General features: G+C 43.6%; 1 protein-coding gene across 2 annotated transcripts in view; it reads left to right on the top strand.

Moving 5' to 3' along the window:
* HECTD4 (HECT domain E3 ubiquitin protein ligase 4) overlaps positions 1 to 10,649 on the top strand; it is a 253,112-nt gene extending 242,463 nt beyond the window's left edge. For both annotated transcript variants that reach the window (XM_040346168.1, XM_040346177.1), the window contains exons 73-76: positions 269 to 435; positions 1,196 to 1,391; positions 2,279 to 2,501; positions 7,769 to 10,649. In XM_040346168.1, the coding sequence (XP_040202102.1) occupies positions 269 to 435; positions 1,196 to 1,391; positions 2,279 to 2,501; positions 7,769 to 7,905 (723 nt within the window). In that variant the 3' untranslated portion in view covers positions 7,906 to 10,649. The remainder of the gene's footprint in view (positions 1 to 268; positions 436 to 1,195; positions 1,392 to 2,278; positions 2,502 to 7,768) is intronic.
* The last annotated feature ends 4,484 nt before the right edge of the window (positions 10,650 to 15,133 follow it).

Raw genomic sequence — 15,133 nt, forward strand, 5'->3', positions numbered from 1 at the left:
TTCTTCTTATTTTTCTTCAAACTGTGTGGCATAAGGGCAGTCAGTAAATCATGGAGGTGTTGGGTTAGGCTTTTCGAATAGAAGGTCTGTATTTTAATATTGCCTGGAGAGATGTCAGTGCCACGCATTGCTTGTTATGAAAAATAGCTTCTATTCTTTAGTCTGTAACTATAAATGATTGCTGCCATTTTGTTTAAAGGGTCAATTATGTGCATATGCAGTCAAACGAATAACCATCTCATACAATAGTTGTATCTTCTTCCTTTAGATAGATGATGAAGCTGAGCTGGAAACACTTTGTGCTGAAATAGCCTCACAGCATATTCCTTCTGAGAGCCCTGACTCCCCCAACAAACCCAGCTGTAAATTTACTTATTTGACCATGACTGGAGAGGAGGTGGAACTTTGTCCAAAGGGTAGACACATTCCTGTGGTGTAAGTATGAAGGAAGTAACGCTGTGTTCAGATCAGTGAGTTACTATGTCACAATGTAGTCAGTGCATGCCTATATATCCTAAAAGTGGAATGATGGAAAGATGAAAAAATGACTAAAGTTCTGCTTTAAATAAAAAAAAAAACAACATAAAAAATAGCAGAAACCTCCAACATAACAAAAAGTTAAAATGACAACATTGTCAAAACCGGACAAGAAAGCAGTTGCAGATGGAGGATAATGTGGTTTAACCAGAGTTGGCCAGTCTGACTTCAATGATAGTAAAGAATCGGCCATAATGTGGAATATGTGAGGGGTGGATGGCTGAGTCTGCCAGTGGTGCGTTTGCATAGTACAGCCGTAAGTACAGGTAAAGACTGATTAGAGTCTGTGCTCCTATATACTGAATGGTAGCCAGACCGCTAACCTGGCTGTGTAAAGCTGAACTGTAAGCGGGTGGATAGGTGCAGATAGGAGCGGTGTGCGCGCAGTATCCTGCATTCCTGTGTGATTTGCATGCAATTCCTAGTGTGAATGGGGCCTTAAAGTGAACAGTTAAAATGAAAGCGGAAGTTAGGGCAAAGGAAGCCTGGGGTCACAGGTTTGGTTATTGCTTTACAATATAAAAGTTCAGCAAAGATTATGGAGCACAGTTACATCTACCTTACTTCTCAGATCACATATTTTGATTTGCATTTTGTATATAAAAAGGTCTTGTACAGTGTATGCTAAGGATGTTTGTTTTTTTTGTTTTTTTTAAAGCTGGGAAAACAAGGACATTTATGCAGCAGGTATCCGCAACCTGCGCATGCGTGAGCTAAGGAATCAAGAATGTATGAACGCAGTGCGAGCAGGGCTGGGATCCATTATCCCTCTGCAGCTTCTGTCCAGCCTGACCGCTCTGGAGATGGAGCTCAGGACCTGTGGTCTGCCATTCATCAACCTGGAATTTTTGAAGGTACAAGAGTCATTCATATATTTGCATTGTAAATGAACTTTTACTAGGATTCTCAGAGCGCTATGGGTTAGCCAAATAGTAAAGCAGTAACTGCTTACCCGGAGGCTTGTTTTAATTAAATAAAACATCAGACTATGTCGCTCAATGATGGACAAGATGAATTCAGGTTCTCTCTGCAGAGTGCAAGATCTAATGAGCATTTTTCAGCAACCTGTATAGAGATTACAACCTTAAAGGGGTTGTAAACCCTCCTTTAAAAAAAAAAAACACAAACATGTCATACTTGCCTCCACTGTGCAGTTTTTTTTGCACAGAGTGGCCCGGATCGTCCTCTTCTGGGGTCCCCCGGCGGTGCTGGTGGCTTCTCCCCGCATCAGGTGTCCCCCTTGGAGAAGTGCTCTCCTTGGTGGACCCCGGTGCAGGCGAGCTCCTGAGTCCTGTTTTTGCGTGTATTCACACAGAGGAACTCGACCCCGGCGCCCGTGTCATTGGATTTGATTGACGGCAGCCAATGGCTGCGCTGCTATCAATCTATCCAATCAAGAGTTGGGACCCTGTGCAGAGAGGGAGAGAGAGTCTCTGCCGAGAGAATGAAGGGGCTCAGGTAAGTTAAACGGGGGGGGGGGGGGCTGTCATTGCCAGAAGTTTTTTCACCTAATTGCATAGGATGCATTAAGGTGAAAAAACACAATGGTTTACAACCCCTTTAACGTGGGAAAAGATTACTGAGACCTTCACCTGCTGCTGTCTAGAGAATCAGAAGATCCTAAATTGTGAAATTTCTTTATTTTTCTAACTTTTTTTGTTTTGTTGCCCTGACCATAATGAAGAATAATGTTTAAAAACCACTACATGTTCCGTTTTTAATAGTGTTTGTTGTCCTGCAGGCTCACACAATGTATCAAGTGGGTCTGATGGAGACTGACCAGCATATAGAGTTTTTCTGGTGTGCTTTGGAGATGTTCACTCAGGAAGAACTTTGTAAGTTCATCAAATTTGCTTGCAATCAGGAGCGTATTCCCTTCACCTGTCCTTGTAAAGATGGGGGACCCGACACTGCACATGTCCCGCCTTATCCCATGAAAATAGCACCACCTGATGGAGCAACAGGTAAAAAATATATATATATTTAGGGCTGAAAGGCTAGTAGTAATTAGTAGTGAGACAGCTTATTGGTCTTAAAAAAAAAAAAAAATCTCTGGTTATTATACAAAGGAAAAAAATGCCTTTTTTGCATCTGTGAATTTGGTGTGTGGACTAAGCCCTTCTGCTCCGGGTTTACTATGAACTTGGTAAGCAAAAATAACTTTACAGGCAGATAGGGATATCTATTGGTACAGAATGAGGGAAGACATTCGTTGTGGAAATAACTGCAGTATGTTTATCACTAAAAATGTATAAGGTGGGGTTAAACCTTAGCTGCACACAGTAAATGTATTTGAATAAAGTTAATAAAAAGTAAGTGTGGGCTGTCCAGCTCTTAAATGTCATGTACAAATTCTTTAAACTTGCGACGAAGGACCGGCCAACCTCACACCACGCTGTCACTTGCGTAACAACGCCACTCTCAATATAAATCCTGTATAATAAAAAATTATGTGTGTATGTATGTATGTGTATGTATGTGTGTATATATATATGTGTATGTGTGTGTATATATGTGTGTGTGTGTATATATATATATATATATATATATATATATATATATATATATATATATATATATATATATATATATATATATATATATGATTATTAATATTTTTTCTTTATTAGTTCATCGTTTATAAAAAAATACAAAAATCAGACAAAACCAACAACAAGAAGTAATCCCCCCTATATATTTACATACATATATCCCCCTTACTTTAAATATAGACCACCCAAAAAAAAGGGGGAGGGGGGATGAGAATAGGAGGAGGAGAGGCATTTCCCCTCCCCTCAATACCTCCTTGTGATATTTTAGTGCTGTACTCGGGCATAAATATATATGCTTGTTATATTTGAGTAAATATCTGTGTTTTGGTGGAAAAAAAAAAAATCTAAATACCGTGCTCTTTCGTGTTTAAATATTCAAAATATATGTGTATAGATACATCAAGGAGATCCACTAACTCCTTCATCTCCCTCCATAAAATACTGTGCCAGTCAGGGCTGTGGAGTCGGTAGATAAATGTTCCGACTCCTCAGTTTTATGTACTTCCGACTCCGACTCCGACTCCTCTGTATTAATATGCGAATGTATTTTATACATTCCTTGAGGGAAAGAAACGCAACCTACCAAAGGACTACTGGCTGGGAAGCCAACAGTCTACTGCAGGGGTCTCAAACTCAAATTACCTGAGGGCCACAAGACAAGTTTCCATATCCCATGGGGGGCCGCATGCAAACTTTCAAACTTCAAAAACAGTACTGGTGTCAGCGAACGCATTATTAACCCTGACCACTACACTGCACACTGACCACTACACTACACACTGACCACTCACCATCAGGGTACAGCACATCAGGGCACAGGGCACAGCACACATGAGTGCACAGCGCACATCAGGGTACAAAGCCCAGCACATCAGGGTACAGGGCACATCAGAGCACAGCACATAAGGGTACAGCACAACAGGCCACATCAGGGTGCACGGCACATTAGGGCAGGGCATATCAGGACAGGGCACATGGCACAGTGCAGGACATGGCACATCAGGGCACAGCACATCTGGACAGGGCACATGGCACATCAGGGTACAGGGCACATGAAACAGCACATCAGGGTACAAAGCCCAGCACATCAGATTACATGGGGCACATCAGGGTACATGGGGCACATGGCACATCAGGGTACATGGGCCACATCAGGGTACATGGACCACATCAGGGTACATGGGGCACAATCAGAGCACATCAGGGCACATGGGGCATATCAGGGCACATGGGGCACATACGAGCACACCAGGGCACATGGGGCACATGAGAGCATATCAGGGCACAATCAGGGAACATGGGGCACACCAGGGAACATGGGGCACATGAGAGCACATCAGGGCACAGCACATCAGGACAGGGCACATGGCACATCAGGGTACAGGACATGGCACATCAGGGCACAGCACATCAGGACAGGGCACATCAGGGTACAGGGCACATGAAACAGCACATCAGGGTACAAAGCCCAGCACATCAGGGTACATGGGGCACATCAGGGTACATGGGGCACATGGCACATCAGGGTACATGGGCCACATCAGGGTACATGGGGCACAATCAGAGCACATCAGGGCACATGGGGCATATCAGGGCACATGGGGCAGATACGAGCACACCAGGGCACATGGGGCACATGAGAGCATATCAGGGCACAATCAGGGAACATGGGGCACACCAGGGAACATGGGGCACATGAGAGCACATCAGGGCACAGCACATCAGGACAGGGCACATGGCACATCAGGGTACAGGACATGGCACATCAGGGCACAGCACAACAGGGTACAGGGCACATGAAACAGCACATCAGGGTACAAAGCCCAGCACATCAGGGTACCCCATGTACCCTGATGTGCTGGGCTTTGTACCCTGATGTGCTGTTTCATGTGCCATGTGCCCTGATGTGCTGGGCTTTGTACCCTGATGTGCTGTTTCATGTGCCCTGTACCCTGATGTGCCATGTGCCCTGACGTGCTACTCCCCGGCAGCCCCCCTCTCTTCTCGTCCATCTCAGATGATGTCACAAGCAAATGGGGATGGACGAGAAGAGAGAAGGGGCCGCCGGGGAGTAGCAGTGTGACATGAGAGACTAGTGAACTTATGACAGACGCTTCCTGCGCTACTCTTCATGCGATCTACACTTCCGCGGGACACTCCCTGCCTGCGGGCCATTTAAAACCGGTCCGTGGGCCGCAAATGGCCCGTGGGCCGGTACTTTGAGACCCCTGGTCTACTGTATTGCACAGTTTAAGCAAAAGACAGACACAATGAAAACAAAGTTTTTTTATTCTAAAACATGATTTTCCTAGGAGAATCCCATAGTCATGTTTAAAGTTTAAGCTAACAATCAGAGTTTACAAGTTTTTATAGCCTTAGCTAAATGACAGCAGTTTTTCCAATGGTTTACAGCTTCAGTCTTGAACTATTGGCCCTCCATTCCCTTCACTTATACAAGTGTCTCACTCTCTAGTCCTGCAAAAAACATATTTATTTAATCCCTTATCAGTGAGAGGCTAGGTTACCCATGGGTGCTGCGTTCCCTGTAACAGCAGAACACAACACTATGGAAAGTATAAGTATTGCCGCTCCCAATTGTGCGTTGCGTGCCATATAGTGAAGCACATGAAAAGCATGCTTCTTCACGGTCACTTAACGTGTTCGTTTTGCGGTTACGTGAGGCACTGCATGCATTGGTCTTTATTCTTACAGTAGAGAAGTCATTAATTATAACTTTTTGTGAATTGGGACATTTAAACTTGCTTTTTTTTTTTTTTTATTCCAATCTAAATTTAGTAGGAGTCGGAGTCGGTGCATTGTTTTCCGACTCCGACTCCAGGTACCCAAAATTTCCCCCGACTCCGACTCCTCGACTCCGACTCCACAGCCCTGGTGCCAGTCCCAACGTGTTTATAGTGTACATTAATATGGGGAATAAGACACACAACAAGAATACATAATTCCAAAAAGTTGTAGTTCGTTCCTTATTTATCTACCTAACTCAACCACTTAAGACCCGGACCAAAATGCAGCTAAAGGACCCGGCCAGGTTTTGCGATTCGGCACTGCGTCGCTTTAACAGACGGTCGTGCGACATGGCTCCCAAACAAAATTGGTGTCCTTTTTTTCCCACAAATAGAGCTTTCTTTTGGTGGTATTTGATCACCTCTGCGGTTTTTATTTGTTGCATTATAAACAAAAACAGAGCGACAATTTTGAAAAAAAAACGATTTTTTACTTTTTGCTATAACAAATATCCCCCAAAAATATATAAAAAATAAATAAAAAATGTCTTCAGTTTAGGCCGATACGTATTCTTCTACCTATTTTTGGTAAAAAAAAATCGCAATAAACGTTTATCGGTTTATTTTTTTATTTTTTTCGTGACTGCGACATTTTGGGCGGACACTTCGGACAATTTTGACACATTTTTGGGACCATTGTCTTTTTCACAGCAAAAAATGCATTTAAAATGCATTGTTTACTGTGAAAATGACAGTTGCAGTTTGGGAGTTAACCCCATCAGCGCCCCCTGTGGTTATGTGTGACCTCATGTGTGTTTACAACTGTAAGGGGGTGTTGGCTGTAGGTGTGACATCATCGATTGTGTATCCCTATAAAAGGGATCACACGATCGATGACGCCGCCACAGTAAAGAACGGGGAAGCCGTGTTTACACACGGCTCTCCTCGTTCTTCAGCTCTGGGGAGCGATCGCGGGACTCCAGCGGCAATCGAGTCCCACAGCTTCGGACCGGGTCGTGGGCTCGGACAATGGCACAGCACGTACCTGTACGTACATGTGCCCAGCCGTGCCATTCTGCTGACGTAAATGTGCAGGAGGCGGTCCTTAAGTGGTTAAGGTGCACCTTTGAGAGGAATGAGTACATGCGGCACTATCCAGTTTATCTATTTTAATCTCTATCGCTGGGGAGTAATGCTTCCAACTTTCCCATATTTTTTATTTTTTTATTTCTCCTGTTGGTTTCTGGTCCCATGCCCCCATCTTTCGGCCTCCATTATTACTTTACCTTCTCTCTTCCATTCCGAAAGAGTGGGGGCATGTTGCCTGTTTCCAATGCCTAGGTATTTTGGCTGCATTGAATAAATGTGGTGCTCCTAACTTTTGCACAAACTTATCAATATACACTCATTGGGATATTTTTACCAAAAAGATGAAGCAGAATACATATTGACCTAAATTTATGAATAAATTTGATTTAATTTTTTTTTCTAAAGATTGATTGGATTTGTTTTATAGCAGAAAGTAAGACATTTATTTTTCAGTCTCTTTTTTTGTTTATAGCACAAAAAATAAAAACCGCAGGGGTGATCAAAGACCACCAAAAGAAAGCTCTATTTGTGGGTAAAAAAAGACATACATTTTATTTGGTTACAGCGTCGCATGACCGCGCAATTGTCCGTTAAATTAACTCGGTGCCGTATCGCAAAAAAATGGCCTTGTCAGGAAGGGGGTAGGGGGTAAAATCTTCTGGAGCTGGAGTGGTTTATCAACTTTTGTCAGAAGCTGGGTGGAGAATTGTTGGCAAAACAGTGACTGCACACAAAAAAAAGACTAATGCAATCGCCACATACAAGGATTGATAAACTACAATATATAACATTTTTAGTTTAATATTTGGGCCCAGGTCCACGTAACATTTTAATGGCTTTTTGCAGGATCCCCTGATTCCAGATACATCCGTGTGGAGACGTGCATGTTCATGATAAAGCTCCCACAGTACTCCTCGCTTGAAATAATGCTGGAAAAGCTGAGGCATGCCATCCATTATCGAGAAGATCCACTCAGTGGTTGACCACAATCGGACTAACTGAAGAGACAGGGAATGAACAAAGAACTTGAGCTTGGCTACTAGAAATCGCTCGCCCCCCCCGGACAGAACTCGGAGGAAACAAGACTACTGACCATATTCTGGTTTTGTTCTGCCCAAACCTGCACATTTACCTTTTGTATTTGTGAAGTATCTGGTGGGGTTTTTGCCTTGTTTGTGAATTGTTTGTAGAAAAATTTTAGTACTGACTAATGTGAGCGGACAAATTGATTTTTCTCTTCAAAAGCTAACAGTAGAGCCTTGGGAACTCGTAATGTTTGGGGGTAAGTGATCGTCAAAAGGTATTTCTGGAGGAACAGGAAACTAGTAAAACAATGGGATCTGTAAATAAGAATATACGCAGTAATATAATTTAATGATAAATTATTTCCAGAGTTCACGAATGTAACACACTGGAGCTAGAGCTGTGAAAAAAAATCTTATTTTTTTATTTTAGTTATTTTTCAAAGTAGTATTTAAGTTCTAATAGTTTTACTGAGCACTGGATTTTGCTGGCTGTGAATAGCCCTATGTTTTGGGTTGTTTAATTTTCAGTATTTAGTAGTATATAGGGATGTGTGCGGCTTAGGTTTTTTTTTTTTTTTTTTTTTTTTTAACAGATTTTGTTCTCCCCCTAAACTTAGTTACACAGACTGTGATAGGTTCAGCAACGATGGAATATTCACTGAAAAACTTGAATCTGTGGCCTTATGTCGGTGAGACTCAGTGGGGGTTGAGCGCTTACAGTTCCGTAATGCACTGTACGTATAAAGGGCTTGGGCCATACACAGCACAGAGTGATGGCAGAGGAGAGTGTCATAGAAGTGGATGTTAGGCTGTCCTTTAAGCTGCAAGATTATTAAGCACAGAACTTAACTGATGTCAGAGAATTGTTCTGCCTGCAAGCATGGCCACATTGAGACCTATAGGATGAAGGGTTATATAGGTATTGAAAACATTGCAAAACAATAATGGCTTTTTAGACTCATGGACACAGTTTTTCCAAAGTGGACACATTTTTTTTTATATTTTTATTTTGCTCATCTAGTCAAATAATTAAACTTGCCAGGAATATACTACATGTTAGCAGCATAGCCACTGACACCAATATAGATATATTTACATCCTTAGCCTTGTTAGAAATACATCTAGTGTCAAAGAGAAGCCTTTTTGAATGGCCAAAAGGAACTTCACGTTTATAGGAAGCAATGTAAAGGATCTTTCCAGTCATTCCAACCCTTTACTAGATCTGAATAAAAGAAAAGGTACTTAGGAGAATGATGTCAACTCAAACCTCAGGCTATTTCAGATTTTTAACTGGTGGCTCTGATGTGGCAAAAAACCCCACCGGACACCCAACAATGGGGCTCCTTTTCCATATCCAGTAATAATTGCACTGACAATACCAGTACTAACTATGCAGTGACACTTGGCTTACACAGGCTGGCAGTGATCAGTGGATAGGAATGTGATTGTAATGCCACACCTTCTCTCTGCAGAGCGCACCCATTCAAGTGGTATTTATTAAGGCAGTGTAATGGTTGGTGAAAGGTTGTAGTACCCAATACAACTAGATCGTGTCATCTGTTAAGCAGTGTATCAAAAGTAAACCAAAAGCGGGTGCTTTGGGTAAATCCACCTTTTCACGTCATTGATTTTTGCACTGCTTTACTAAACAAGCCTGATTATATTAAGGTTAAATATGGAGGTGGCACATGGATAATTTTCCCTATTCAAAATATTAGAATCCTTTATAATTTATGTTACTACTTGGCTTTTAAGATTTTTGTTCTTTTATGTTAAGAATACAGTTGAACAAGTCATTTACTTTGCCATTGAACAGGCTGTGGGAGGCTACAGCACACTACTCATGTGTCCTGCTAGTTAAGCTGCAGCCCTTTATTGTCTTGCCATTTTTCTTTATAAATGACAAATGTGATCAGTAGTGCTTGCCAAACTGTTACCAAATAAAGCAGGAACTAAAAAGTGTCCTACAGTTCCTGGCAGGGCAGAGGATACTGCAGACACCACAGTGCGGCTGCATTGCCTGACAGCTCCAGCAGGAAACATCTGTGACTTTTCTTCTTTTTTTTTTTAGTTATTGTAATTTGAACAATTTATGATGCACAAAGAAAAGGCATACAGCGACACACTTGCTATTCCCAGCATATGCTGACCTGGAAAGATCGGTTTTCAAATGTGTGTTTTAGACCAATGCATTTCTATACTTTATTGTATTATCTTTTACAAGTTGGAAAAATATTGCTAGGAGAGGCAAACGTAATTAAGACACTGGAGTGGCTGATGTAAATCCAGTTTAAAGAAAAGGGAAGAGTTGCTTTCCTAAGCACTGCAACAGCCTCCACCCCCCACAGAAGAAGGTGGGCAACAGACCACCCAAAACAAATACACTTTAAGGGAAGAGTTGCTTTGCTAAGCACCGCAACAGCCTCCACACAAGACTGAAGGTGGAGAACAGATCACCCAAAACAAATACACTTTAGCAATGGGTTTATGTGCAACATATCTACTTTTTGAGCCCTAAAAAGTGTGCTGTACAGTTGATGTATATTTATTATTGCAGTTATCTATGGTTGCATTTAACAGATCATTTTACTCAATGCCATTCCCCTTGTCTGTATTGATATTTAAATCACTGCTGTGTAAATGAAGCATACTAGATAAGGAAAAGTGTCATAAGAATAAACATCTGATTTTGAATGTCCTAATCTTCTTGTGTGATATTTTCTGCACATAATATGCATTCAAATCAAATAAGCCCACATTAAAAATAAGCACCACATTCATTTGTATGGGGTTGTTTGCACTGCTGGTTTCTGTAGCTTCTGGTTCACATTCCAGTTGATTAAATGAAAAGGATAGATTTCAAGGAACAACCAAGAAAAAAAATTCTCCAATAACAGTCTGTTCAGGAGAATTAAAAGTAAGGCTACAAATTGACTCTCGGGCTACACTAGTTGGTATCTTAATCTTTCTCCAATGGCTCCGTTACACAACATCTCCTGCGGACCTACGAACATGGGGGGGGGGGGGGGGTGTTTCCTTTGATGTGCCAGGAATTTCATTCCACAGGCCTCTGCCACAGCTAGAGTTGTATTGTACTGCTTTATATACCACTCTCTTCTGTTTGCTTTCCCCATGTTTAGCAGACGGGAGCAAGGAACGGGGGTCTGTGGACAGGCTCGAAGCTCCAATACCTCTGGCCCATCTCAGCCATATCTAACCGTTAATACCCTGGCCCCATAAGGCACTGCCATATGGAGACTTTGTTTCCCGTACAATACTCATTTTCACTAGCCCCTCCTGCGTACCCTGGTTGATGCTCTTTAATTAATGAACATTTTTTTTTTGCTCTTCTTTGTTGACCTATACTTGCCTGCTCTCGGGCAACCCCTACCGCTCCGACCACCCCCAATTAGGACAGACCCCTGTGAGGACACCGCTGGTGCTTAACGAGGTTCAGAGTATCGTGACATTTGAAGACAGACTTTCCCTTCCCCCCCCCCCCCGCTCTGTTTCTTCCCTGCCCCCCTCTTTCTCCCTCGGTTTTTCTCGATCACATTGCTCTCTGCCTCTCGACTAGGGGGTGTCCCTTGGTTGGAGTTCTTCCTCACACCCTATTGTTACCACCTACACGCCAGACGGCATTATGGGTCCCCTTAACGTACGTGGCCTCAACATCCCAGAAAAGCGCTCTAAGCTCCTGGCTGACTTGCGCAAATGTAAAACTAAAGTTGCTTTTTTCCAGGAAGGGGTTTGACGTGTGGGTCATATTTGCCAACATATATTTCCCTAACGTGGACCATCCGTAATTTCTGTGGAAGCTCCTTCCTGAATTACTGGAATTCTTGGAGGGGCTGCTTGACTTTGGGGGGAGACTTCAACTTTGCTATGCATCCGTCCCTAGACGCCTCAAGCAGCGCCCTCCATCTCTACTATTCGCGCATGAAGGCATATCTGCGTACTTTACGTCTGGTAGACCCCTGGCGGCTGCTACATCCCCAACACAGAGACTACTCCTTTTTTCTTTTTTTTTTCCAGGTCCATCACACCTACTCGCAACTGGACTATCTTCTGATGCATAAAGATTTATCCAGAGTAGTGTCTGTCCCCTCCATCCTGGAGACTGAATGAAGCCCTGCTCCAGTCAGAATAGAAGCCTGCCTTAAACGGGAGAGAACCTGTCACATGGAAGAACTCCTCGCCCAGGTGCGTAGCCTGGAGTGCTCTCATAAGGCCAGTCTCGTGCGTTCAACCTATCAGGATTTCCTTAAAGTTTGTGAGGAACTCTGCTCGCTTTTATTCCACAAAACTAAACAACTGGCGTGGGCACACTGCACAATGTATGAATTTTCAAACAAACCTGGTACACTGTTGGCTACAGCACTGCAAGGCCCGCGCACAAAAACTTACATTTCCCATATCTTAGCTTCCTCTGGGCAATGGTTAACTACATTGTTCGGCATGGCGGCAGAGTTCCGGTCCTTCTACAAAGGCCTCTATAATCTAGACAGGCCCCCTTACTGACTTCCCCTCCGATGGTGGGCTTACCCCACGGTCCTATTTGGCCACGTCCGGCATGCCATCACTCCCTATTGTGGTCCAGGAGGAGCTGGAAGAGCCTATTACAGCAGCGGAGCTGGGAGTGGCCCTGACCAATTCAAAGCCAGTGAAGGCCCCTGGCCCCGGTGGCCTCACTCCAACTTATTATAAAGTTTTCTTTGAGACGCTATCCCGACCACTGGTCTCTGCTCTCAACTCATCTATCATAGAGTGGAAATCTTTTCTGATAGACACTTTGAGAGCCTATATCTCCCTTATACCGAAGGAGGGGAAAGACCCACTATGATGCGGGAATTATCATCCAATAGCACTCTTGAACACAGACGTGAAATTGTTTGCAAATATTTTGGCCATTAGGTTGCTCACACATATACCGAATCTCATCCATAGCGATCAGGCAGGCTTTGTGCCTCATCGTGAGCCACGCAACAACACCGTCCAGGTGGTGAACCTAATCCACGCAGCCAGGTCCTCAAAGTGGGCCCTTCTCTTGCCGTTTATTGATGCAGAGAAGGCCTTCATATGGGTCACCTTAGAGCACATTGGCCTCTGATTCTCCATGCTGAGTTGGATATTATCCCTCTACTCCCATCCCACTGCCGCGGTCAAAGTCAATGAGACAAGGTCTAGCTTTTTCAACGGCACACTGCAGGGCTGCCCCTTGTCCCCCCTGATATTTATACTCTTGCTGGAGCCCTTTCTGTGAAAAATACGGGCAGATCCGGGCATCACTGGCTATCAAAAATCTTCAGGGTTCCACAAGGTGGCTGCATTTGCGGATGACCTAATCTTTTTCTTTACAGAACCGCTTACCTCTCTCCCAAACTTCATCTGATCTCTACAGGAATATGGGGCTCTCTTCTCAGTTAACCTATCCAAATCCTCCATCCTTAACATTACAGTGGGCAAGGACACTGTTAAATGCCTGCGCTTGGCGTTTCCTCTTTGCTGGGCAGCCAACACTATTCATTACTTGGGAGTCGACATCACCTCCGACCTGCATTTGGCAAATTTCACCCCACTACTGCTTTTGTCTCAAATAGGGCCTCCTCCATTGGCACTCCCTTACGTTAATGTGGTTTGGCTGCTGCAATGCCCTCAAGATGACCATGTTTCCTGGAGTATTATACATATAGGTAGATGGTGCATGATTAGAAGAGCACCGTCAATAATCGAAAGGTAAACACATCATAAGGTCCATGTCAATAACATTAAAATGAATGAATAAAAAGTCCAATAAAAATCCAATGGCACATTAGCGGCAGCAAAATTCTGAAGCAGAAGCGAACTCTGAAAGACATGTACAAACAAGAAGAAAAATGCGCCAAACTAAGTGCAGTAAGTAGGTATTTAATTCAAATAATTTGTACACAGTAAAAATGGCTACTCACAAAACCAGTGATAACACAGGCATGATAGGGAGAACGGCTGGTCCGGTGTCACAACATGTCATCAACAGCTACAAGGGCTTCGCAGCAGGCTGGTCTCATAACCTGGTCCCATGGGCGATGGAAATAGAGGTCCGAGGTGTTCGGGAACCTTTGGGGAACCCCAGGGAGTACAGGAGCCGTGGATGCTGTTTCAAAGCGGCGTGCGTTCCAGCGTGGAACGCAACGTATCGCCGTACGACCGGAAGTGACGTGGGGACTCCGGGCAGCCAATGGGATGACACGTTTCTCAGCCTCCGTTGGTTCATCAGATCCATAGCGTCCAATAGGAGCGGACGTAATAAATAAACAGGGAAGTGCCGTGATTGGTCAGCGGGGCCAATTGACAAATGCACACAATGAAAAATGACTGGGACATATACAGTGAGGAAAATAAGTATTTGAACACCCTGCTATTTTGCAAGTTCTCCCACTTGGAAATCATGGAGGGGTCTGAAATTCTCATCGTAGGTGCATGTCCACTGTGAGAGACATAATCAAAAAAAAAAAATCCAGAAATCACAATGCATGATTTTTTTAAACTGTTTGTATGATACAGCTGCAAATAAGTATTTGAACACCTGAGAAAATCAATGTTAATATTTGGTACAGTAGCCTTTGTTTGCAATTACAGGTCAAACGTTTCTTGTAGTTTTTCACCAGGTTTGCACACACTGGAGGAGGGATTTTGGCCCACTCCTCCACACAGATCTTCTCTAGATCAGTCAGGTTTCTGGGCTGTCGCTGAGAAACACGGAGTTTGAGCTCCCTCCAAAGATTCTCTATTGGGTTTAGGTCTGGAGACTGGCTAGGCCATGCCAGAACCTTGATATGCTTCTTACAGAGCCACTCCTTGGTTATCCTGGCTGTGTGCTTCGGGTCATTGTCATGTTGGAAGACCCAGCCTCGACCCATCTTCAAAGCTCTAACTGAGGGAAGGAGGTTGTTGCCCAAAATCTCGCAATACATGGCCCCGGTCATCCTCTCCTTAATACAGTGCAGTCGCCCTGTCCCATGTGCAGAAAAACACCCCCAAAGCATGATGCTACCACCCCCATGCTTCACAGTAGGGATGGTGTTCTTGGGATGGTACTCATCATTCTTCTTCCTCCAAACACGGTTAGTGGAATTATGACCAAAAAGTTCTATTTTGGTCTCATCTGACCACATGACTTTCTCCCATGACTCCTCTGGATCATCCA

Source organism: Rana temporaria, chromosome 1 (assembly GCF_905171775.1).
Source record: "Rana temporaria chromosome 1, aRanTem1.1, whole genome shotgun sequence".
Classification (NCBI taxonomy): Eukaryota; Metazoa; Chordata; class Amphibia; order Anura; family Ranidae; genus Rana; species Rana temporaria.